A 24,107-nucleotide genomic window follows, 5' to 3' on the forward strand; every position below is an offset into this window, starting at 1 on the left:
AAAAAGCCTTTCAAGCCCTACAGACAAAAGCCGAGTCACCTGAGGTGGGACCGCCCGAGACTTGTGGGCAAATTTCCACTCCAAATTTCATCCTACAAAAAAGTCATTCTGCTTTGTTGCTTCTCTAAGCCCAAAATATTAAAATCAGCAAAGCTATTTGCATGATGAAAGCGCAGCGTTAGCCCTACGCCTTCTAAATAAATTTCAAAGGAACAGCAAAACCCTCTTTAAAGCCCGAGCCTCTCTCTGTCTGCTTTGCATGCAAGATCGTGTCAGAACTTCTTTGAATCTGGAAGTTTCTGTTCTCGCACGCTCTCGAACATTTATCATTTCGAGGCTGCCTTAAAAATCCGCAGCAGAATATCCCCATATTTTAAAAATCAGCGCTGGATGCCTAGAACTGCTCAAGGCTGAGGAATTTCATTAGCACTTGACACTTTAAAAAACAGTGTCAGGTCAGGACAAACACATTTTCTTTGCTGCGCAAGATAAAAAAATCTTATTTTTTTATTTTTTTTTAGAAATGATGCATGAGAAATGTGTCCCCAAACTGTGTTTGGAGACAGAGCAATCACATACCCTTAAACTGCGACGTTCCCTGCTCCCCTCCCTTGTTTTTCATTGACGCATCTCAACACGATGCTGCAAACGCTCCAGCACCCGCGTGGCCACCTGCTCGCAAGGAAATGGGGACAGTGGTGGCCCATGTGGCCGCTTTCCAGACAGAGCGGAGCCGATAAGTTTCATTCCAGCAGCAATATGTAAAATATCCCCTGTCAGAGCTCCCCGACCGCAGGAGATGCCCTGGGTGTGCCCAACTGGGCCACCGCGACCACCTCCTGGGGCTGTGGCACTGCTCCTCGGGGGCAAACATCCCCTTGTCCCCGTGGAGGCACCACAGCTCGCGTTGGAGCATCCCCGTGTCGCAGAGGGCACAGGGACACCGTTGCCCCCCGACGCTCCGTTGATGGGCGACGTTTTCCCGCAGGGATGGGTCAGTGACGTGGATTTCGGAAGCGCCCTGCACCTCGTCGAGCTTCCAGCCACGTCCACGGCGAGCTGGAAAGCTCCTGCCCTTCCCTAAGTGCTCGAGCGGGACAGAAAACCCGAGCTCGGCGGCTCGCCCAGGGCCTCCCCCGGCGCTGAGCGCGCGGAGCGCCTGCTCATGCCTCAGCCACGAGAGCATCTTCCCTCCCTGCGGCCACGGACATCTTAAAAATGTTCTGCGACGGAGAAAGAAACATTTCTTAAGTACCATTCGATGTCTCGGAATGGCTCCAGGGCTAGAGGAAACATGTTTATTTACTACTACGCTGATGTTAATGCAGAACATTGGTTCAGCGACTGGAGGAAACAAAACAGGCAGCATTTTCCATAATGTCTGCAAAGTGTTCTCGGGCTGACGAAAATATTTTCTTTCTTTCTCTCTCTTCTCTGCATTTTTTTTTTAATCTAGCATTTCAAATTGAAGAATGGCTTGAGGGCTGAAGAAATCACTTGATAAAATACCCAACATTTACATTCTTGCAGAAGAAAAGCTAACTTTTTTTTTCCCCATCTGAACAGTAGTTTAGTGAGGCAGAAGAAATAATCCCGCAGTATCCCGCGTCCATTTAACCCTTCCTGGCTGCAGAGCTTCAAACATTCTCTGATTTTGTCCCTTCTCCAAATCCTGGGCTCCAAGGACACCGAGAATGGTTAAAATACACTTTGCATCCTGCTCCCCCGTTGTGTTTCTGACTGCTGGTGTGAGGGAGCCGGCCTGGCTGGGGACCCGGCTCAGAGCCACCCAGGAGCCCACGTAAAGCACCAACCTCTGACCGAACCAGGGAGCAGAGGACAGATTTGTTTTGTGCAGAGATGTGACTTTCCACCAAACTCGGTAATAAAGACCTGCAAGATCTTCCCAATCTTCCCACCTCCAGACCAGCTGCCACGGGGATGGCCACCGAGGCGTGCCACGGCCCGGGGCTGAGCTGCTCCCCACTGCTTTGCCGCTTTGGGAATCACCACGAGCGCCCAGCGGAGCGGCCCCGGGCTGGAAGGGAAATGCAAACACTAAGAGGTCTGAGAGACTCATTTTCCTGCAGCAACCCTTCAGAGGGCTTCGCAAAGCAGATCAGTCGTCATATTACGACAAATTTTTGTAACTGGGACAGAAGTTTTCTCTGTAGGTAGAAACAGTCTTATCTACCCAGCCCAACACACGCAGCCGATATCGGCGTTGTGCTGCGAGCTACAAGGCAACCTCGTAGGGAGAGAAAATGACCTGCTACCAGAAACCTGTGCTTCGATGGTACATTTATCTGACCCCTCAGCGAGGAACTGGTGTGCAGAGGAGCGAGGAGAGGACACCACAGCTGTGTTACAGCCATATAAAGTTCCTTGGGATTATTAATGTTATTAATTTTATTAATTTTATTATTAATGTTACACCATCATGTAACAGCAAATGACAAAACAAAATGTATCAGAAACCCTTGTTTACATCCTGTATTTATTTATGGCAGAGGGATTTGCCTTTCCCTCTCCCCATCATACCAGACGATGAGTTTTGCTTGTTGTGCTCCAGCCTGCAAGAACAGAGACGTTCAATGTCCTTGTACACAACTAAAACACTCTGAGTGAGGAAAGAGTTGGGTCCTGGGGGGATTTGTTGCAATCGGTGTAGTAGAGCTGAGTGGTGTGGGAGGATACGTAGGTTCTGGCCATATAGAGCAGTCAATAGGTACACACCTCTCGGCCCCAAACGCAGGTGTTACACCTGCCATTCCAATTGGAAAATGGAGATAAAGCGGTTAAATGACAACCTGTGGCCATCCCAGGAATTTATCTGCTGGCTCTGCCTCGTTATTCTCCTGCTCCTTGACCGCTTTGTGGTGTCTTCATTTCACTTCCCACTCCAGAATTACACTCTGCTCCCATTAGGGAGCCTTGCTGGCGTGTATTTCACTGGGAAAGCTTTAACCCTGCTGCAGTAAATCTCTCCTGGGTCACGGGGGGTCTCATTCCAGCCCAGCAATGTTTTCGTGTCAGCCCCGCAGAGATCTCCCGGGAGGCCCAGGGCTCCGAATTGGCATTTTGACGGTGTCTGAGCTCTCTGAACCAGACCGTGACCCTGGGAGATAACTGCCATCGCCGCCCACTTGTAACATCCGTAATTGCGATTGCCAGCCGCGATCAGCCCTGATGGACAAATCTTTGCTCAGCCAAAGCTGCAGAACACAGGGACACAATTTCTTACCCAAGAAAGCCTTTCTTTTGTTGTCTTTGGTGGCTGTTCAGCTCAGTTTTTTCCTCCACCGAGTATTCTCCTTTCCAGCTTTGAACATGGTGTGATGGCCCCAGCCATCCCAACCCTCTGTCTGCTCCAGCTCATGTGATGCCAACCAGAAAATGGGAAACACCGCTCGCAGGCTCTGCCACCTCGCTCTGGGCAGGGCTTTCGCGCAGCAGCATCCCCAGTAACGTGATGAAGTCACTCTTGGCAGAACACAACCCATGGCTGACTGGCAGTTCCAAGCAAGGTTTTGCCCATTTTTTAAACTCAGGCTATTTTTGTATCTCTTTTGGCAGAAATCAGGAAGGGAAAAAAGTAAAAGAAAAAAAGTATTGCGTTTGATGCCTCCCTCTGCTACAGAGGAAAAATGTAAATTTCTTTGGGTGACAATCGGGCCTATTAGTGTTATCTGCGCAAATATGTATAGTTACAATCAAACCAACTTCTCCCCAGGATAAAGGCTCCACGTAATTTGTTCTCCAGAGCTGATGGAGGATTTTAATATGGCAGCTACAGCAAAAAGCAGATCCTGAAGAACTCTTACAAGGTTGGTGCATCGCGCACAAAAGATTTCCAAAGCGACTCCTGGTGCTGAAGTCAAGCCAAAAGTCTTCATATTTCCCACACAACCAAAGTGTGATCTTATCACGGGAGGGCAGTCAAAGCCTGTGCACTGGCACAGCTCCTTCGCTATTGTTGAGAGTCTCCATTCGAGAAAATGTAGTGTAATACTGATCCCTCCCAAAGCGTGTTGTTACTCTTTATTCTGTATTTGCCACCATTAAAAATGGAGAGGACAACCCAAGAAAAGCCATCACTTCAACTCCCTCAGGACAGTGCTCTAAGTGATGAGCGAGAGCTTCGCCAGCCAAAGATCTATTGGAAAGAAGACTTCAGCCTATTAATTTTCCAGGTTTCCCACAACAGTTTTGAGAGCTTTTGTTTCCCATTGTTATAAGACAAATTTCTAATCCACTCTCCATTAGGAGCTCTGCAGCGATGTGACGTCCCACCCGGCCCCCAGACTCATCCATCGTCGCGGGATGTCTTGTACCTGCCCCACGGTGCTCCTGCTCCCGGCTGGGCTGGGCTGGGCTGGGCTCACTGGCACCAGGCAGAAGGAGGAACTGGAGCACCAGTTAATGCACCCAAAGGCATGGAAAAAAAACCTGCTGTGATTTACCCACACGGAGTTCAATAAACATTAGATCTGATGGCATTCATCGTTTTTTCATAGCATGCTCAATTACTGCTTCAGTTATTGCTGAAATGACATCATCCCTGGCACAGGAATTGATTGATTTTTTAATGAATATTCATATGGCATTTCAGCCAGGAGTAGGCATTAATATTCTAAGAAAGAAGAATGAAACGTACATCCTAATTTAATGAATGATTGTAAACATGTATCTGATGGATAATGTGACAATGAGCATTCAAAAAGGCATCCACAGCCACCTCGGGTGCTTTTCGTAGGGACAAAGGGGCAGCCGAGAGGCAGGCAGGGCAAACGGGGCGAGGGAAGAGGTGGGACAGGGCCACCGTGCCAGGATGCTTCTGCCCAGCTTGTCACGACACAGGTCTCCTGTCGCTCGGGTCGGGATTCTGCACACAGCCCAGCCTGCACCTTAAATGTCCTGAGATAAATCACTTAATTATTACTATTAAATAGACAACGGTTCCTGACCCCAGGTGATACTGGGGCTGCGATGTGGTAAGCGCTGGAAAACACTGATGAGAGCGAGCTGCAAAGCTCTCCCTGAAGAGGCAGGAGATGAACAAGGGAGACAGGAGCCAGCACCCATCCCCTCTGTGCCTGCTGGGTGCTGGGCACCCGTCCCATCCCCCCGCCAGTGCCTGCCGTCCCACCCCCCAGATCCCGAGGGGCTTGTTCGAGCTGGTCCTGCTGCGAGAGCGTCGGCTCTGCGCTCTGTGGAGCTCTGTCATGTTCAATACCCTTCACCGTCCCACCAATTCAAGGCTGGCGGTCCCCGAATGCACGTATATATGTCAGACACTCTTAAGATGTCTCCCTGTTCTGAGCACTGATCCTTTGTGAAGGCAACAGTTGTAGAGCTTAAACAGCGACAAGGGGCTCAGCTCTCCCCCGCCTCGTGCCAGTCCCAGCTCTGGAAAGCACTAAAACGTGGGCTCAGTGCATCACTGCTTAGAGCCTCCTAAACAGGCGTTTAATTTAAACGCGCGTTCGGTCCCGTGGGGAGGGCGCACACCTGAGGCATCCTCTGGAAGCCGGGCTTAAATCAGGGCATCGCCATTAAAGTCACCGAGGTGACAGGCATGAAAGGCTATTTATACCCAGCGGCTTTCTGTTGTGCAAGGGAGAGAACAGGCCCTTCTGCTGACAAAGCAGAAACGCGCCTCATCCCCACGTGAAATGCAAAAAGTAACCCCCTAAATTCACCGCAACCTTCGCAGGATCGCAGCCACGACCGCGCTGAAATCCCCCCTTGTACTGAGAGCGAGGAGCAGGGACCCCAGTGGGTACTGAGCTTAATTTTCCCTTCCCTCTCCAATCAAATCAACCACTTGCTATTCCTCTTAGCAGCTGGCAGGGGAAAAAAAAAACACCTTTGCAGGCCAGCTCGTGCAACTCTGACTTCAGAAAACAGGGGATGAAACCAGCTCCATTCCCTCCAGCGCCCGGGAAGAGCAGCCCTGCAGCCAGGGCTCTTGTTTGCGCATCGAGATGCGTGGGACCGAGTTTGCAGATAAAAATATATACAAAGTTATGCTTGGTATGGAACAAGCAGGCAGTAGCTTCTGAAGGCTTCCCAACATCCTGCTCTTGGCTCGCCGCCAAAATACCAAAACAAAACAAAATTCAGTTGGCATCTCTGCAGATTGAAGCAAGTTTTCTTTCCGCAGCGATTGCTGAACAAACGTTTCGATGCCGTGCCGCCGCCCCCGCCCCTGCGCTCTCCCCCGAATCATGCGCTGGAAGGATGGAAAAGATGTTCAAGGTCACGGGCAGGCTGTGAACAAGCCCAGCCGTTGCCCACCTCTGTCCTCTGTGGTTTCACTGCACCGTGTCAACCAGTGCAGAGCACAAGCCGAGGGTGATGGGGGCATTCACCCAGTGGGACCTCCAGCAGTGGGGTGGTTTCTCCAAAGGGGATGAGCCACAGGGTTTGGCCCCACTCACTTCTTGTTATGCTGGGGGCTTTCAGACCCCCCCAGGGAGGTGCAGCTTGCACACCTGGGCTGAATTCAACCCCTTGCGCTTGCTGTTCGCATAGGAAAAGCAAAACCATCTTCCTGATGGTCCCAACCACGTGCTGCTCTCAAAGGCAGCGGGTGGTTCTGTGCAAGCCAGGAAGCCCGGCAGCGACATGGGAGCTACAACGGCAGCAAAGTCAGAGAAAAAAAACCCAGCAAAGGCCTGAAATGAAGGACTTCAGCATTTGGCCTCATATTTCTCGTGCTACACACCGACACAAAGCAACATACATCTTCTGCATGTACACACATTGCAACTTGACCCTATGAGCACCTCTTTCGAATGTTTTATTTATTTCCCCACGAACAGGCAGTTTTGTTTGAGCCGAAGACAAGGTGAAGTCCTGACCTCACTGAAAGCAGTGAGTTTGCCATTGACTCCAGCAGAACGAGACGTTTATCCAGAGCTATAACCAGGTTTCAGGTCTCGGTTCTTGCTTCAGTTCCTTGTTGGTGCTTGATGCTTTAAAGAGGGAGACCAAGAACCCTATAGCCCTTTCCTGCATGCCCAACATGCCCAAAGAACGGAAAAAGCAGCATCAGTCCCCTCCTGCCCTCTTTGGTAAGCAGTTACAGTCCTTGAAGCATGGAATTTGCTTGCCCTTATTGTGGTACATTGCTATCATGTCCTTATTGATCATAAAAATTATCCCGTTTTCTCCAAACCAGGCACCGCACTCACCCCTTTGGGAAGGCATTCACCACGTGTGAACATAGGTACCATTTAAACAATCTCTGTGGAAACCACCCCCCTGCTATGGCAAAGAGACATGCACTCCCCTGGCTCTGGACTGCCAGATTTCAGAAATACCTGTATTTCGGTGACTCTGACCTGCCTAGTGCTGCAAAGCCCCAAGCACAGCCCCCTTGGGCACAGCGAGAGCTGCTTTGCAACCCAGCCTTCACGTGCACCTGGAGGAGCTCTCTTTGTGTAGCGTCTTAATCAGCACATAAAATGCTTTCAGTGAAATGCTGCCTTCTTCTGTTTATTTGTCACAACTGATGCTCTGGTGAAGAGTAAATAGGAAATTTGTTGGCAAACCAGCACGACCAGCTTGGTTCGTTAGGAAAGGCTGGAGGACAAGAGAACTGCAGGCAAGTCCCCAGCGTGACTCGCGCTGGACCCTCAGTCCTTGAAGCTCAGCAAGTTGTGCTAATCCTGAAGGGACATAAATCTCTGCTAAACTCAACCTGGCAAACCCAAGACAGCGCCTGCTTATGTAATTCTTAGCAATAAGGACTGGGTTATTAAAAGGATGTGGGCTGGTTAAATTAATATATGCACAAGAAGAATTCACTGTCAGTTTTGCTAAGAAAACTTCATATTTAAAATTCAGCCCATTTCAGCCGAGCACGCTGCTCCCCCCTCATCCCCAGCCCTGCTGCGTTGCACAACGCCGGGTTTCGTGTTTGCCACCAGCCAGTTTGCAGTCAGCCTCACATGGAAAAGAAGGAAGTAACAGTGCCTGCGCTGCGCAGAACTGCAAGCGAACGCGTTTCCAAGAAGCTATTAAGCAGCGTTGATTTGAAGTTTAAATGAAAAAAAAAAAAAAAAGAAAACCTTGGAAGAATTTTTCTTGGCTTGGAGCTTTCTATGAAATTCAGATTTTAAGTGAAACGTGTCCAGGCAACATCAGTAATGCAGCAAAGCCAGGCTGCACACAGCGAGGCGGTGTCTCGGGCTCTGACAGATGGAGCTGGGATCCAAGTCCTCCCCAGTGCCGGCCACCCTCCAGTCCCCTCCCTGGACACTGCCCCCTTCCCACAGGGCTGGCAGGAGGAGCTGCCCAAACGCCCCTCCCCAGCCAAAGGCTGCTCCATCGCCCCCCGAAGGCCCCCAAACCCTGCCTGGGGTTGGTTTTGGCCCCAGATCACAGATGGCATCAGGGTCAGCCCCGCGCTCACCCGGCTGGGCTGGCCAGGGGTCCCAGAGCTGCGTGGGTCCCCGCGCCCAGGGGTGCGGGCAGGACACTCACCAGGGCACGGAGGGTCCCTGTGAAATGGCTCCTTCATGCGGGGTGGGCACAAAAAGACGGGCTTTTTCCTTCGGAGGTTTGCGTGGACGAGGCCACTGTCCCCTGGTGGCTTCAGACACCCTTGATGTCAGAATAAATGAACAGGCACCGTTAAAGTAACTGCATTAGGCTTTTAAAATATACATCGCTGTGATTTATTTTTTAAACCATTGCTCATTTTTAGAGGCAGGGAGATAAGACTCCTCTGAAAAAAAAGCTCTTTGCCCATCTAAATTCTCCCCATTACTGAGCAAATGGTTTGCAACAACAAATTTATTCCGCAGTGTCTCCTGTGCTCTTTTTTTTTTGTTTGAAAAAGCCACAAACAGATTGTGATTCTCTCTAACGGATTCACCATCTGGGAAATTTTTCATGCAACTCTTTTCCTCACTGGGAGCAAGTTACTCAGAGGGGAATTCCCAGCAGAGAGCAGACTCTGAAGGGATGGGTGGTTCATTTAATTAGCATGCATAATGTCGATGTCCTTACTCAGGCAAAAGTCTCACCGGGGCCAATATGAGATTTTTTTTATTTTTAAAAAAAACAACCAGCTAAGGACTTTGGTATTTGTCTCTTGGTGTTACATACAGCATTTTCCATGCAGGGGAAAGTTGGCTTTTGGATGTAGTAGAGACTACAGCCTTGTGCATCCAAGGTCAGGATGGGGCCCTTCCAGCCGCCGTCACACGGCTGGGCGCTGGCAGGAGCGGCGCTGGTGGCAGCGGAGCAGCTCCCTTTCACACACTCACCCAGCTCGGGGAACATCCCGCGTTTTTGGAGCGCACGTTCGGAGCCAGCAGAGTGTGGGGTGGAGGTCAGCGGGGGAAGAGGCTCTCTGAAACCCAACAGCATCAGCTCAGGGAAGCGTCGTGTTTATACAGCCCTTGTGCGAGTTACGCGGTCTTTTCTCCCCCTGTAGATGAATTTATTGCTCAAGAAAGACGCGGGAGATGCAGGGATGCTCCTTTCATCTGTGCTGACTTAAAGCTGCTCCCGTGGTAAATCAGCACCGAGACAAGCCTTGAAGCGCAGCGCACACGCGGTCTTGATTTCGAGCCACCCGAGCGGAGAGCTCCAGCAGACCCCGACAGCCCAGCTCTGCTCTCACCTAAGCACAGTTTTGATAGCTGCACAAGATCTTACACTGAGCAATTTTCACTGGCTCATTACTGGACAAAACTTCGCTTTGAACTGACACTTTCTGGGCACGATGACTGCTTTGAAGCAGGAAGACAAAATTAGTGCAGAGAGTTGGCAGGTGAAGAAATGAGAGGGTTTGGTTTTTTTTTTTCACCCCAGCAGCAGAGCTGTCCAGGAGCTATGGAAACCTTGTTTGGCTAAATAAAAACGCAAAAAGATAACAAGGCTTCATATTTTCCAGCAACGTCTTCACTGGAACAGCATGCTATCTGTGTGTGCTAGAGGCTCCAGAATAGCCAAAGCTGTTCCTGAAAGTTAACGTGCTGTGTTATTTTCCACAACTGGTAGTAAATGCTGTCTCCTGCCTCCCCAGGAGGGACAGAAACAAAATCAGCAATTGATGAGAACCCTGGGGAGAACTACAATGAGCTTTCATCCACGTGAGCCCCTTTAGGATACGGGGTTGGTCTCTTCTCCAGTCTGTTCCCAGTGCTTTTGTGAGACTTGCACCTGTAGATGGGTCAGAACCTGCCCCCAGCTTGCTTTTATGGGAAATGGCAATCCTGATCCCAAAGCTGTCCAGACACAAGCAAAAGGCTCAGCTTTTGGAGCACACACGGCGAATAAGCAGAGCTTGCTGGCACGGCGTTGTGCCTGCCTTTGAGGAACCCCGAGGCTGCTCCCTGGGGACCCCTCAGGCCGCGGCACCAGGTCATTCGGCTTCCCAGCCTGGGCCAGTCCCGCTGGCACAGTGAGGTGCCCAGGGTAGAAGTTCACTCTAGGAACTGGGCAAACAAGTTCTTCCCTAGGTAAGGGCAAAGGCTCAAGAGATGTGTTTGAAAATAACATTAATAATAGAAAAGGCACATTTATATAGTACATTCCTGAGCCTTTGACTGTCATTGAGTCCGATACTCCACAGCACTCAACCAACTTTGCCATCTGCCAGCGTGCTAATAGCACCAGCCACAGTTTTGAGCACTTCTTACTGTTTTCTATGTAATACTGAAAGTGAAAACATATCTACCCTTGCCCAAATCATTCTCTCTTTTGGGAACCTCCTTCCCCTTTCTTTCAAGTCCTCCACAGTGACTCTTCAGTCCGGATAACAGAAAGGAGCATCTCATACACGCACGGGGATGTGGGCTGCTCTATCCACACAGATATTTATTTTTCCTTCTCAATCTGCGATGGTTCTCTCTGTGCCGGTTCCCTGAAGCCTGTGCCTCCACTGGCTCCAACCTCACCAGTCGCTGGAGAACCAATCCTGTCCAGCATCTATTTTAGGGTTTTATGCTGTGCACATCACTGCAGTACTTTGCACACAAGAACAACAGGAATTACAAAGTCCATCATAGTAAGAATATTCCTCTTTACTCCCATAGGAATCATCACAACTGTCTGCTGAAACAATACAGCTCTGCACTGCAAGCTCAGCTCCACGCACGGAACGGAGGAAAGACAGCACCGTCTAGTATTTAATTGATGTGCACCTCAGCTCCTCCCCATCACTCAAAACACCCACAGTGGGCAATACAGCCCCCTCGCTAGAGCCCAAGCCTAGGAGCCAGAAGGCTGTGCTGTACTCCTGGCTCTCCTCCTAACTCATTGCTGAACGACCCTTCAAGGACATAAAAAGAGTTGTTTTACCCAACTCTCAGTGAGGCATAACCAGAGAGGGCCTGATTCTCCTCTACCATGTACTTGCTCCGACTATTTGCACCAGTGCAAAGAGAGGAAGAGGATCTAGGACACCCCCACGTCAGAATGACAACAGCACCATACGACAAAACTCTGCCTTTTTCTTCACGAGCCATCAATCCATCAACATGTTAAAAAAATAAGTTTAATGTAGGTGCCACGTTTCATATAGAATTTAACAGGCACCCAAAACACCAGCTGGTGTCATGCTCTGAAGAGTTAACAAGGTGAAACTCCAACATTTCAGTCTCGATCATACATTCACAGGCTAAACAACAGGCCAAGGCAGCTTTGCCACCGCACGTGCCATCACCCCTGCTCTTAAGCCTGTGCAACGCAGCCGGAGCCCTTCTGTCACCCAAAGACCTGGAAAGCGCTGGGGTGAGCAGGACTCACGGGGGAAGTTCTCCAAAGGGGCTGGCATGGACACGCTCGCCCAAATCAGTATTTCTAGTATTTTTCCTAGTTACTTGAGGACATTTTTAACCCAGTAAGTATAATAGCAATATTTAAAGCCCAAACATGGAAAGAAAAAAAAAAAATGACAGGGAACAAACCAGCTGCTCTCGCTGTTCAGGATGGAATCGGCATGAAGGAATGCTGAAATGAAAATTTCAAAAGATTTTAGAATTACAGCCATCTACATAGTAAGAAGGGAAGATTTAATGCATTTTGGAGCCTGATCCATCCCTCCCAGCACTGATGAATTTGGAAAGAGTAAAAAAATCTGAAAGAATATGAACATCCCCAATGGTGCACAGTTCACAAGTACCTGCTCAACACAAAATATTTCTGGAAAATATAATTATAAGCCACTTGACTCTCGAAAAGCAGAAAGTTCAGCTTCCCCTGCTTCTTGTATTCTATGAAGTTTGGTTTCCCCCTCTTTATTAAAAATGCCAGGTTTTTCAATTAAACTAAATGGGGAAAAATAAAACCCCGGCTTATTCTTTGCATATACTTAATACAACATTTATTCTGCCTCTTTCTCCCTCCCTCAGTTGTGGCTTGGCTCCTCTTGAGCTTGTAAGAAAGTTTTAGAATCTCAGCTCCTTGAGAAAAAATATTTTGGCAAAGTAATCCTAAAACCTTTTAAAAAAAAATCTCAAATTTAAAACCATTGAATTTAAATTCTGAACCATTACCAAGATCTTACTTATTCTGCAATCTCCTGGGGATGTTGTGAGGTTTAATTAGCTCTAGCTGGAAAACGTTTTGAAGAGGAAAGTGCCATAAAGGTGCCAAATACTGCTCCACTCATGGAGATCTAAAATGTTCAAATTATTGCATCATAAAACAAATAATTTGAAAATTAATTCCTCTTCCTTGCCAGCGCGACTTCAAAGGGACCTCACTTCCCTCCCTACGCTGGTCGGATCACACCACTCAAGCGCTGCAAGGTGTCCTAGTGCTGGTAATGACCAAGAATGAGAGTATTTTGAACTCCCCAGCACCTTCGAGGCCTCCTTCTCAATTATTTAACCTTGGGGTTTTCTTTGTGTGCAGTTGCAGACTTGAGATTCGGGGCATTCTGACAGCAGGTACTTGGCTACCTCTGCAAAATACGACTGCGGAATAATCACCTCCCACTGTCTTCTAAGCAACATAGCCCCGAGGTCTCTCTCGAGGAACATTTGGCAAACATTACTCTTTTGTGACTCGATAAGGACACGTACCTTTTCCTCGGTATGCACCGCTGAACCTGGATGCAGAGGGCTGATGGGGAGTCTGTGCAATAAAGCAACGAACCGCGACGCAGAAGCCCTCGTTTGTTCCGTTGCCGCTGCAGGAGTGTCGCGGAGCAGATCTGGACTGCTTAAAGACCCACCGCCAAAGGCAGCAGCAAAAGTGGTTTTATTGAAGTAAGGTGTGGTAAAAGTGAGGCTTAACAAAGTGCGGTGGCAAGGTTCAATCTGTTACTTACTGAACAGAGGATTTAACGATTCAGAGTTACCAATACAAGATCCTAATGCTCTGGGACACAAGGTGATGCGCAGTACCAGTCGCTTACCAAAGATCTGCAGTTGGTAAGGGGTCTCTCAACCTCAAGGAGTAACCTTGAGAGGTGTCCCAGCTCAGGGGGAGATCACTGCCGTGCAGCCAGCTGCTTAGCAGGGAGAGCTCAAAAAAAAAGCTCACTCAGGCGGTCGTATTTATGGAATCAAGTGGTTGGCTCATAGTCAAGTTACATGTGATACAAAAGGTAAGTATGAGACTCCTTGTACCCACAACCTCCTTTGTTCCTTGACCAAATTAGTCTTGGAAGAACCACCTGCTGTTCATGTGTTAATTGCATGATCGGTGTTCCGGTTTCCAAGCTCATATACATCAAAGCTCACCGTGTCACCCTGTTCCTGTGTGGGTTTTCAAAGAACGGGTTGGAACTGGAGAAGTTCACGACCCCATCACAGCCTAGACCTTTACTGCCTTTGGAGCCTGATCCAAACTACCACCCGCTAGGTCAAGCGATTGAATGTATCTGTCACAAGAGCACCCACCAGCTGAAGCAGGCACGGGTGGGGAATGCAGCACACACAGACCACAAATCACCCTTTTATTCATCATTATAACGAGTGCTGAAATACAGCCACTCCAAGGGGAAACAAGGTCCTACCATCCAACCAGTCTCCACGCTGTGCCTCCTGCGAAGGGCGAGGGAGAGCTGCGCTCAGCTGTGCCTCGCTGGGGTCCTGGCTGGTCTCACAGCTTGCACCAGGGCTGTTTGCTGGCCATCTGTAACAGGTTTCCTGCAGATATTCTTGAGTGCAGCCATCCCAGGAGTCCCACAGTCTGCACACCAGAGCTGCAATGCCCCAGGCTGACAGCTGTACTGAGGAGGAAAGCATTGGGCTGGGAACTACTGGGAATTCCCACTGCCTACAGCTCAACCTGTAGCTCAGACCCACAGGGCACTGAGGACCCGCAGTCCAGAGAGCGAATGCAGAACAAGGCTCGGGGGAGCTCTACAGTTAGGAGGAAACTTCCAGACACCAGTTTGTGACATACGCTGACACTACATCTTTCCTGCAGAAGCAGCCTTTGGCTCTCGTGGGGCTCATCTAAAGTTCACACCACCACGGCCCATTATTTATTCAGCTCTGCGCGTTCAGCCTGCATTATCTGTAACCCTTGATAAAGACAGAATTTCTGGGTTTGCTTTAGCTTTGGGCTTCAGACAGAAGCTTCTCTATTTTGCATCCATAAACCTACAAATCAAAGTATGTCAGCAGAAGACTGCAATACTCACAAGCTGAAATAGGAAGCATCCTTCCCTGTGTGCAGACTGGCTTCGTTCTCAACCACATTCATACCTCAGACCAAAGAGATCATAAAAGAACAGTCACGTATTTCCAGCCTTGCTTATTCCATTATGATCGACTCCACTGATTTCACAGGGTGGGAGGGGGAAAGGGTCTCCATCAACTTGTTTTTGAACAGTTCTTCAAAGAACACACGGAGAAGAGCAATATTCCATTATAAAGAAAAGCCCACAAAGAAAAACAGAATAAAAATAAACTTTAGGCCAGCTTCTGGACTCCATAAATAAAGAGTTACTTGACGGACTGCAGAGGAACGGTCAGAGATCTTAGATCAAGACCAGTAAAACTGAGCTTAATGTTTAACACCCTTCTTGAGCTGTTAGTAAAGCTCTCCGGTGATCCCGCTCTCACCGCTGCAGAGGTAGGAGAGTGTTTTCTGTAATCGCAGAGAACAATTATCACCATTTCAGATTGCACTCTGCTTTCAGTCTCTCCTAGGTAAGACAGTCTCATCTCACCATACTCCATATGACAGAATTACCTCTGTGAGAAAACTGGGACTGATCAATTCAGGGAAAAGTAGAACCAAATGCCAAGACCCAAACACTATGGACCACTGCAATGGATTCCCCTTCACCATTGCAAAACAGCAACATATTTGCCATGACTGGGAGTTTCAGGAGCACATGGTACCAAACTCCGCTCCTGTCACTCCCGTGGATTTGTTCTATCAGGGTAAGACTCAATTGCTCAGCACTAACTGCCTGAAAAGGACAAAGCCTTTCAAAGCTATAGAATTATGTTAAAGTGAACAGGACAGTACAGTGGGTCAAATACAAACCTTGCACAAATCTAAAAACAAAATAGGAAAAAAAACCCCACCAACAAATCCCCCACACTCTGTTGAATTCGGCCCCATATTCTTAGTATGGAATATGCAAAATGCAAACTACATAGAGAAAGGGTAACACTGGCCAAGTAGGACACACATTACATGCACGTGGGGTGCAAAGTTATCTGGCTTCTGTCCTCCGGATAAATCACTGCCTTTTTCGCGTCCACAGGAATGCCACAACAGCAGCAAGGTAGGCTCCCATGGCCTAGAAAAAACTTATATTAACTTGCACTGTGCAAAGAAAAAACACCCCATCAAGTGTTGCATTTTGATAATCAAAATGGCACCTCAACCCTCAAAAAAAATACAAATTCCAGAGACAAGTACGTTGATTTATCAATAAAGTAGCACTGACAAATAAATTAATTTATATAAAAAAAAGGTATTGACACATTTTGGGGTAGAAGAAAAGTCACCTTCTCAGCCCACATGCGCTTGTTTTATTTACATATCCACAAATACCATGAAACACCATCCCAGCCCCCCCACTAGCAGCATGGTCACATGAATTCCGTAGATGAGCAGTTCATTCATGAGGCTGAAGTCTACTCGCCTTCGCCCCAGTAAGAGGAGGATGATGGAGAGTTTGTACTGGAAACGCAGAAAGATCCGGATGCCGAGGTACTGAAGGCAAAACAAGATAGAGAGTGCCACCCAGAGGATGGAGGTAAAGAGGCTGCAGCTGAAGTACAGCAGGAATCGGATGAATCCATACATCCATCGGGATTTGAGATAGATGTCGAAATTGTTGTACTTGGTGCGCACCAAGTGAGTGGTCCTTACCGGGCCACAGGCCGAATGCAGGCAGGTCGTGTGGGGGCCGTGGAACGAACGGACCCGGCGGGGAATGGGGATTACAGGCATCGGGCACCCCACCAGAGTCCCAGGGCAGGATTTACAGGGCACATATCAAATATTATCCATTAACATGGAAGAGATCCAACAGCCTGGGAATGCTAACTCTCTGCTGAATTTCCAGGAAGGAAGAGACCTGCAGGAGGGCAGAGAAGGAGAACACAGTTAAGTAGCCCCAGCAGGAGGGGAGGCAGCACGGCAGATACTCTCCGGCTCGGTGGTTACTTACAACTGCTTTGCAAAACTCAAACTCTTTGCTTATTGTTTACCAGGCAGACCTATAGAAATACAATTCTGTTTCCATCAGCACCAAGTCAGATTCCAAACAGCTCCCTAGCAGCATGCAACGTCAGCACTAGTCGTAACCTGTTAGAAGCTTTACAGTGTTAATGCAGGAAAGGGAAGAACTTTGTTCTGGAATTACCCTGGCTAATTCACAGATCCTTCTTAACCAAACAGCTGTCCTGCAACAGTCCACCCATGCGAGTAGTAATATTAATGCATGTGTTTGCATTGGATCATATTTCTTTTAAAGAAAAAAAAAAAAAAGTTCTCCAAGGACTTTTGCAAGTGAATTCTACAGCCCAGACACAGCAGTGAGTCCAGATTCCTGCTCATTTCAAAACTTGGCAAAGCTTCACCAAATAAACAAACTGAAAATAATGGAAGGTCTTGCAAGAACAATGAGGCAATCATGTTTTTCACACTCTACAGGATGTACGTCCCCTTGCTCACCGAGCCTTGCGGCCTCACTGTCATTGCATCCAACGGCCAGGCAGCCTTTCAAAGACATCCACTAGTTTATTTCTCCCTTTGGGACCCACAGAGATAAGTGAAATATCTTGATCTTCTGGAGTGTTCAGGATTTATAACCTTAACATCCTTCCACACACCCATTGTTGTTATGTGAGTGATGAGCAGTCGCCTGTTAGCTGCTCTCTGCTTCACCCCAGGCTCATGATGTGCCAAATTCCGGGAATTATGAAATGACAATGTGCTCATCAGATAATGCTAGAAAACAGCAGGGACTTCCCCAGCCTCCTCGCACACCAGGCGTTCAGATCTGGGCAGATCTTCCCTTTGTTGAATGACAAATCCTATTACTCTTAAAACTAAGTTAGTTTAGAAGTTACTTCAAGAATTTTTTACTTTGTTACTAACAAAACTAATTGCACAGTAAATTATAAAGCTGCAGGAAATTGTACTTTGATATCAAAAACCTTCCCTGATACAATGTGCATCACTGGGTAAGTCTCTTCACTGCTTCCTGCCTCAGATTACATGTAAATGGAAATTGCAGTTCTGATCTCTGCTGCTTGGCCCCAGTTCTAATTCCTTTTCGCCATCACTGAAATTTGCAGGCAATCTGTTGGCTCTACGTGAATCACGGGCTAATAAATAGGAGTATGGGTTAGCTTATGATTAAGGAATTTAGGAAATCAACGTCTGTTCTCAATTATCAAAGACATCCTCATAATTTTAGGCACCTCTTTGCCATAATTTCCTGTTTGTAGAAAGGAAATACTAAGCAGCTCGGAAGTGTGTTACAAGAATGTATTTTGCAAGACACATAAATTGGTCAGATACTAAATGAACACTGCTTAAAACCAACATAGTTTTATGCCTGGAACATGCAACTGAACATGCTTCCCACATGCTGCATATATACTGCTGAGCATTTGTTTTCAGAGGTGTGTTTGGAGGACTAATTAGAAAGGTAAGTTAAAATCCACACACTCTGGATTCACAGCATTCCATTTCTGACGGTGCAGTATCTCCTCACAACCTCTTTCACCAGGACACAAAAGACAGTTTATAATTTTCCAGCAAACTCTTGCACAGCTTCTTAATCTGAGTCCCTGAGCAGCCCTGGGGAAATCAGTGCAGATGTTATTAGAGCACTCGGCAAGACTGTGCCTGAGTGACAGAGCACAAACCCCGCCTGTGTAAGCTGTAGCTTGCGGGGGCAAATTCAACACGTTGGCTTCGTGTCTGAGCCCTGTTTTAGAAGGGGAGTTTTGATTCTGAGAAAACCTTCAACAGATGAATCCAAGAGAACCACTCAAACAGCTCAGCTGCAGAAACTTATTCTTTGTGAATAGCAGCAGCTTGTTCCCCTTTACTGTGCCCACCACATAAACCAACAGCCTTTGGTAGGTTCATGCTCTTTAGGTAAACTCTAATATAACACCGGAACAGCTACGAGCAGAGGGACATTGTGAGAATAAAATAAACTTTCTGAAATATTACATTTTTCATGGTGCTGCCATCCACTCAGCAGAAGGTCGGTAATCCGCTGCCGTCTCTGGATGCCACTTAACTCTTGTAACAAAAAAGTGACGTTCTCCTGTGACACCTGGCCTTCTAGGAAGAGGGAGAGAAACTGCTAAGGTGCTTCATAGACTCACAACACTCTACATATGAGTTGATCTAAAAGATAAAATGAGAGAATAAGTTTCAATTTGCTCATTCTTTTGTTAGAAAGTTCAAAATTACCAGGCCCCTCCCCAAGCATGATTTTTTAATCCCATAAAGATCCTAACAAGAATCACCCAGCTTGTATTCAGTGCTATCCACACAGACAGGAAAGGGCAAACCATGGATAAAGAGCTCTTGTCAGTCACCTTCTCCTATCACAGAGCCATCACCGTCCACCCAGGGCTAAGAAACATGATGCAGCAAGCACACACAGCCAACGTTTTCCAAACCAAACGTGGAGGGGCAGTCCCCCAAATCTCTATGTTGGCACACAATGCCTAGAATTTGGACACCCATTCCTCAAGGTCCCTTTTTTGAGCCTTTCTGTTTTAAAGCACAGTGCTGTGAGGCTGGAAAACCACGTCGGTCTCTTCTGGGTGTCATCCTACAGCTCAAAGGATTCCAACTCTAAGGCCCAGGCAACTTGGTGTCAGCCATGCTGCCGTTACCCCAACCATCACATTAATGATGGCCTCATCAGGAAGTTAAAAATCTGAGCGAATAAAAACTATTCACTTTGGTGAGTTTTCACTCCCTCTCCTTTAAAAATGGAGGGTATGACGAGAAAGCTACCGAAATACAGTGCTACTTCTCTTCATCTATCACACCCATTCCTGGCAAGGTCTGCTCTTGCTCAGGGTACTCATGGAGGAGGAGGGATGACAGAACGACAGCAACGTTCACAGATGACAGGACCATCAGTCAGAACCAGCGGGACCAAAGTGTTCCAGAAGGAGCCAAACAAGGTTAGGGACAATGACAAATAAAGGTTAGTGCTGATAAAAGAAAGCAGGGAGTACCGGCCGGAGGGGAAGCTGGAACTCCTCCTACATCCTACCAGATCCTAAATTAAACCGCATTGACTTGGGAAAGGAACCGCAGGCAGGAAGCTCAGCCAGCGCTTCCCTGTGGCCTGCGAGGTCGGAAGTCCGGCCCAGACAACGCCGAGCCCCGCCGACCGGGCGGGCACCGACAGCCCCGCACGGCCACCGGGGCCCGGCTGCCCTCCCCGGGGCGGTACGGCCGCCGCTCACCGCAGGGAAAGTCGCGCCCGGCCGGGAGGCAGCGCCGGGGGCCCCGGGCCCGGCCCGCACCCGCAGGCCGCGCTGCCACGCGAGGCCCAGACCAGCGGGCGCGTGGCCGCGGCCCACGGCCCCCGCGCGCGGTGACCGACCGCTGTCGTACCCCCGGCCCCAGCGCAGAAGGGGCCTGGGGCGGAGCCGCCCGCCGCAGCAGGGCGAGGCCCGGGCCGCCGCCGCCTCCCGCCGGCCCCAGCCCCGGGGCGTCGCCCCGCACTCACCGTCCTGCCCATGGTCCCCCGCCGGGCCGCGGCCGCCGAGGCCAGGCGCCCCGGGCCCGGGCTGATGGAAGGCCCGGGCCTACGGGCGAGCGCCGCAATGCGCATGTGCGGGGAGCAGCGGCGCTCCGGTTCCGGCCGGTGACGGCGGCGGCGGCGGTCAGGGAACGGCCGCGGAGGCGCGCGGTGATGGCGTCATCGCGCCGCGCCCGCCCCCGCCGGCCGGAAGCGGGAGGGCGCCGCGTTGCCCGGGCAACACGGGGGCGGCGGGGGGCGGCCTGCGGCCGGCCGTGCGGGCACTGCGGCGGGCCCGGGGGTGCCGCCTCCGGCGTGTGGGGCCGGGCAGGGCCGGCAGACCGGCCTTGGCGGGGCCGATGGAGCCTGGAAGATCGTTTGCGACGTAAAGCGGGCCGGCAGCGAGCACCGCTGAGGGGATCGTGGGTCCGGCTCAGCCCGTCACCACCCGCAGGGGCTCCGGCTGCCCGCGGCCGAGGGCTGGGCCTAGTCCTGAGGGCACTGAAACATCCCCGGTAAAAGCATCACCTGCCGTTGCCCGGAACGAGAGCATGGAAAGATTTCCTCATGTCACTCGTCGGTTGAACCTTTTCTGACCGAGGGCGGTTTTGTGGCCGGGGGGTGCTGCGTGTGGGCTCAAGGGCCAAATCCAGGCTTGCTGAGCGCATGGGGCTGCATGGACAGTTGCACCCTAGGAGTCCATGTCCTGGAGAGCCCGTGTGCTCCCCGGAGAGACCCTTCTTCTCTCAGGGCCTCACTCCGCTGAAGGAGCTCAGGCACTTCTAGACAAGGAAGGCGGTAAAATCGCAAATACAGGAGAGACAGACGTCTGGAGAGGCCAGAAAGATCCAAAACGTTTCTAAAAAACAAACGGGTGGAGGAAAATTCAAAAGCAATATATAAAAATAAGGAAAAGAAAACTCCTCCCTGCTGTTTTTCCTCAGATGTAATTAGGAATTACTTTCCGTAATGGAAAGAACACAGAACTTTTTCATTGGCTCCCTGCCCTGCTTGCCGTCTAGGCACTACCACGGTGGAAAAACATTAAATAATAATAACTCAAGCCATCTGTCAATACGAAGACCTGCTGCACTGCACAGGCAGTTGAGGCACCAGGCCAAATACCTCCCAGCCTCCCCACTGCTCGCTCTGCTCTGGTTCCTCCTCATTCGCCCGCGGCTGCACCTGCCCTGCAGAGCAGTTTTATTCTGCAAATACAATGAGGGCCCTGAGGTGCAGGATGTAGCTGAGGTAATAAGCGGTGGTGTACTAGCAAATTGCTGTTTCTGTGTCTCCCGCGTACCTCCTGGTGGGAGGGAGAAGGGAGGCACAAAGCCCATACATTTTCCCAATAGCGTGAAACTGGGAACATCTGTTCGGTGACTAAGATAAGCAGGAGAGCCACGTTCCATTTATTTCCCTCCGCCCTTGCCTGGGACTGGAGCCACAGCCCAGAGATGGGAATTTCAACCCAAGCAACAAAATTATGAAGGTACTTTGGCTTTCCAGCTTGGCCTTGGAGAATTACGGGGATGCTGCTGAAGGCAAGTGCTGCAAAGGGGGCTCCTGGCATCCTGCAGGAACACCTCAGGGTGGGAAAGGAGGTCTGGAGGCCTTTCCTGGCCTCCAGGAAAACCCAGGCAGCTCCACTGAGCAACCCCACAACCTAAACGTGTGTGTAAGGGTGCGACACAGCAGCATCAGTGCCGAGACTGACCTTTTTAATTTCTTAAGTCAGCATGACAAAAAAGCCAGACAGCCCTATTCACTTTTCTGCCTGAAATATTTTGACCCCTTTGCTGCTAAAATGAATGTGTAGCTTCATAAAAAATAAACTGTCCTCGGGTCAGGCATGAATCGAAGCTTTGACATTCAAAGAGATAAGATCCTGAAGGAGCACTTGTGGTTCAGCCCGAAGGGAACCCGCCCACAGCACTCCGGCAGCGCTCGGCGCTGTATTTCTTCCCTCTGCTAATTTTACTAAAGACACAACTCATATTCCTGTTGATTGAACAGTTTTGTGTTGACAGCGTTGAAGATTTGTGATGGAACTTATCATCAGCCCAGAGAGCGGGCCATTAGTACTAGTCACAGCGGCCAGCCAGTGCTGATATATTTTATGGCACGCTTCGAAGACAAACATACACATTTATATGTCACTTGTTGCAATATAAATGCTAACTTGTACTTCTTTCAAAACTTTTAATGAATTGTATACATTTCACAAGATTTATGGCATGAACCGAATGGCTCAAAACATTACTTTAAACATATTTATCACTTTGGCAACAGAACAAAAAAAATCTGGAAGATATTGCGTTTAGAAATAAATCATAACTATATGCATCTTAAAAGACTTTATTTCGGTCATTAATAGTTGATGCCCCCCCCCCTGTGCAGGATTTAAAGTTAAATTATGCAAAATCAAAACCAAACCTTATAATACTTAATCAAACATGCATAAAACTGTCAGGGCCAAATAAATTCTCTCAATTAACTTGCTTCAGATTGTGATTGCATTTACTAATTTAATCAACACTAGAATAATTTGGAGACTGGGTAATGATAAATTACTATGGTGCTGCACATGAAGGGCCGCTAAGGTGGTGTGCTGAGACAAGAATGCAAGAAACACTTTCCAGGCTGAGGGCAAAAATGTAACAGCTGAGTTGTCACAATCATTTTATAATAGAAACATCTTCTTATCCCCAGTTTGGGGGGGGATTTTTTCCAGTAAAGACGTTAAACGCCTGTCATGGATGGACCTTGTCTGGTTGAATGACTTCAATGTTAGCCCATGGAGTCCATCTCCTTTCAACCTGAGGTGGGTGAAGTGATCTTTTACTCTGAACTGCAACTCCCAGCCCTGCTTTCTGGCACCGATTCGTACTTTGGCTTCGGTCAAGTCATTTAGGCTGGAGCTGGAGCAACAACCCTCTAATGCTGAGATGTCCTTTAGCTCAGTCCTTTTGCGCTTTGAATGGATCTGCACTTACAATAAAATGGGTCTGACCCCTGGCTAGAAAAGCTTTCAATACTATTACTTGTGGAGAGCTAAACATCTCATTTTTGCAAGCGTAAGCAAGGTTTTATGGAGAGGTTCTCATTTACAGGTTCATGTGAAGGAGGCTGCAAGGTATTTGACCCTATAAAATACCCGGACCTCTGAAAATGAGACCTTTATTTGCTCTTTAACCTTTCTACAGCTGTTTTACAAAAAATAACAATGTCCATAGAGCTGCTGTAGGAATGAACTCGTCATTGCAAAACTCTCCCTCGCTCCCATTCTCTTTTTTACTCTCTCTCTGCAAAATATATTTTCCAGAGGCTAACTGACCATTTTTGCCAGCCTTTTATTCGAAGCAGGGATTGTGCTTTATAAATGTATAGCTCCCAGCACTGTTTGGCCACCAGTAGAAATCAGTAAATTAAAATCTGTGTGCTGAAAAGTACATCCAGAAAGACAGCTAACAAGTTTCCTTCGGTGATCCAAAACCAACTACTTCCACAGTAATTCTATAGTGATATAGACAGCCATAATTCTTAAGGTCTTAAACTTAATAAATGTGTTAACATGCTATTTTTCAAACTAGCATTCACTGCTGCCTTCCAGTTGTATCCAAAAACACCATTCAAAGGCAACGGCATCTTGTGTAAACCCCCCTGGGGTTTTGCTGAGCCAGCCTGTAAAGCTGAACTATAACAAATTAAGGAATTAATTCTTTCCTTTTCCTTAAAAGAGATTTAGGGTCAAGTCTGGGCCTTAAATTTTAAATGTAATCGATCCTGCCTGCAAATCTAAAGTGCAAAAGCTTGTGAAATAATTTTTCCTTATTACTTCTTTCCAGATCTCATCTCTTAGCTGAAATGTCACCTTTAATCAGTTCGAAGGGATTTGCATGTGGTAAATAATGACGCAGTATATTAGACTAAT

The 24,107-nt window shown here is 48.6% G+C and overlaps 1 protein-coding gene across 2 annotated transcripts; it reads right to left on the reverse strand.

Annotated features, from left to right (window-relative positions):
- Window positions 1-15,945: 15,945 nt before the first annotated feature.
- Window positions 15,946-20,330, reverse strand: TMEM250 (transmembrane protein 250). Of its 2 annotated transcripts, none has more exons than XM_068414078.1 (3): window positions 20,162-20,330; window positions 18,634-18,747; window positions 15,946-16,519 (listed from the first exon to the last, which is right to left on the reverse strand). In XM_068414078.1, exon 3 carries the CDS (start codon window positions 16,390-16,392, stop codon window positions 15,973-15,975), a length of 420 nt encoding a protein of 139 aa, XP_068270179.1. In that variant the 5' UTR covers window positions 16,393-16,519; window positions 18,634-18,747; window positions 20,162-20,330; the 3' UTR covers window positions 15,946-15,972. The 2 variants fall into 2 exon arrangements, with proteins under 2 accessions (XP_068270179.1, XP_068270177.1); XM_068414076.1 differs by having other exon boundaries at window positions 18,634-18,813.
- Between the last annotated feature and the right edge of the window lie 3,777 nt (window positions 20,331-24,107).

Source organism: Nyctibius grandis, chromosome 16 (assembly GCF_013368605.1).
Source record: "Nyctibius grandis isolate bNycGra1 chromosome 16, bNycGra1.pri, whole genome shotgun sequence".
NCBI classification, from domain to species: Eukaryota; Metazoa; Chordata; class Aves; order Nyctibiiformes; family Nyctibiidae; genus Nyctibius; species Nyctibius grandis.

Bases quoted from the DNA above. Each gene is read 5' to 3' on its own strand.
- TMEM250 (XM_068414078.1), bottom strand. From the start codon at position 16,392: ATGCCTGTAATCCCCATTCCCCGCCGGGTCCGTTCGTTCCACGGCCCC.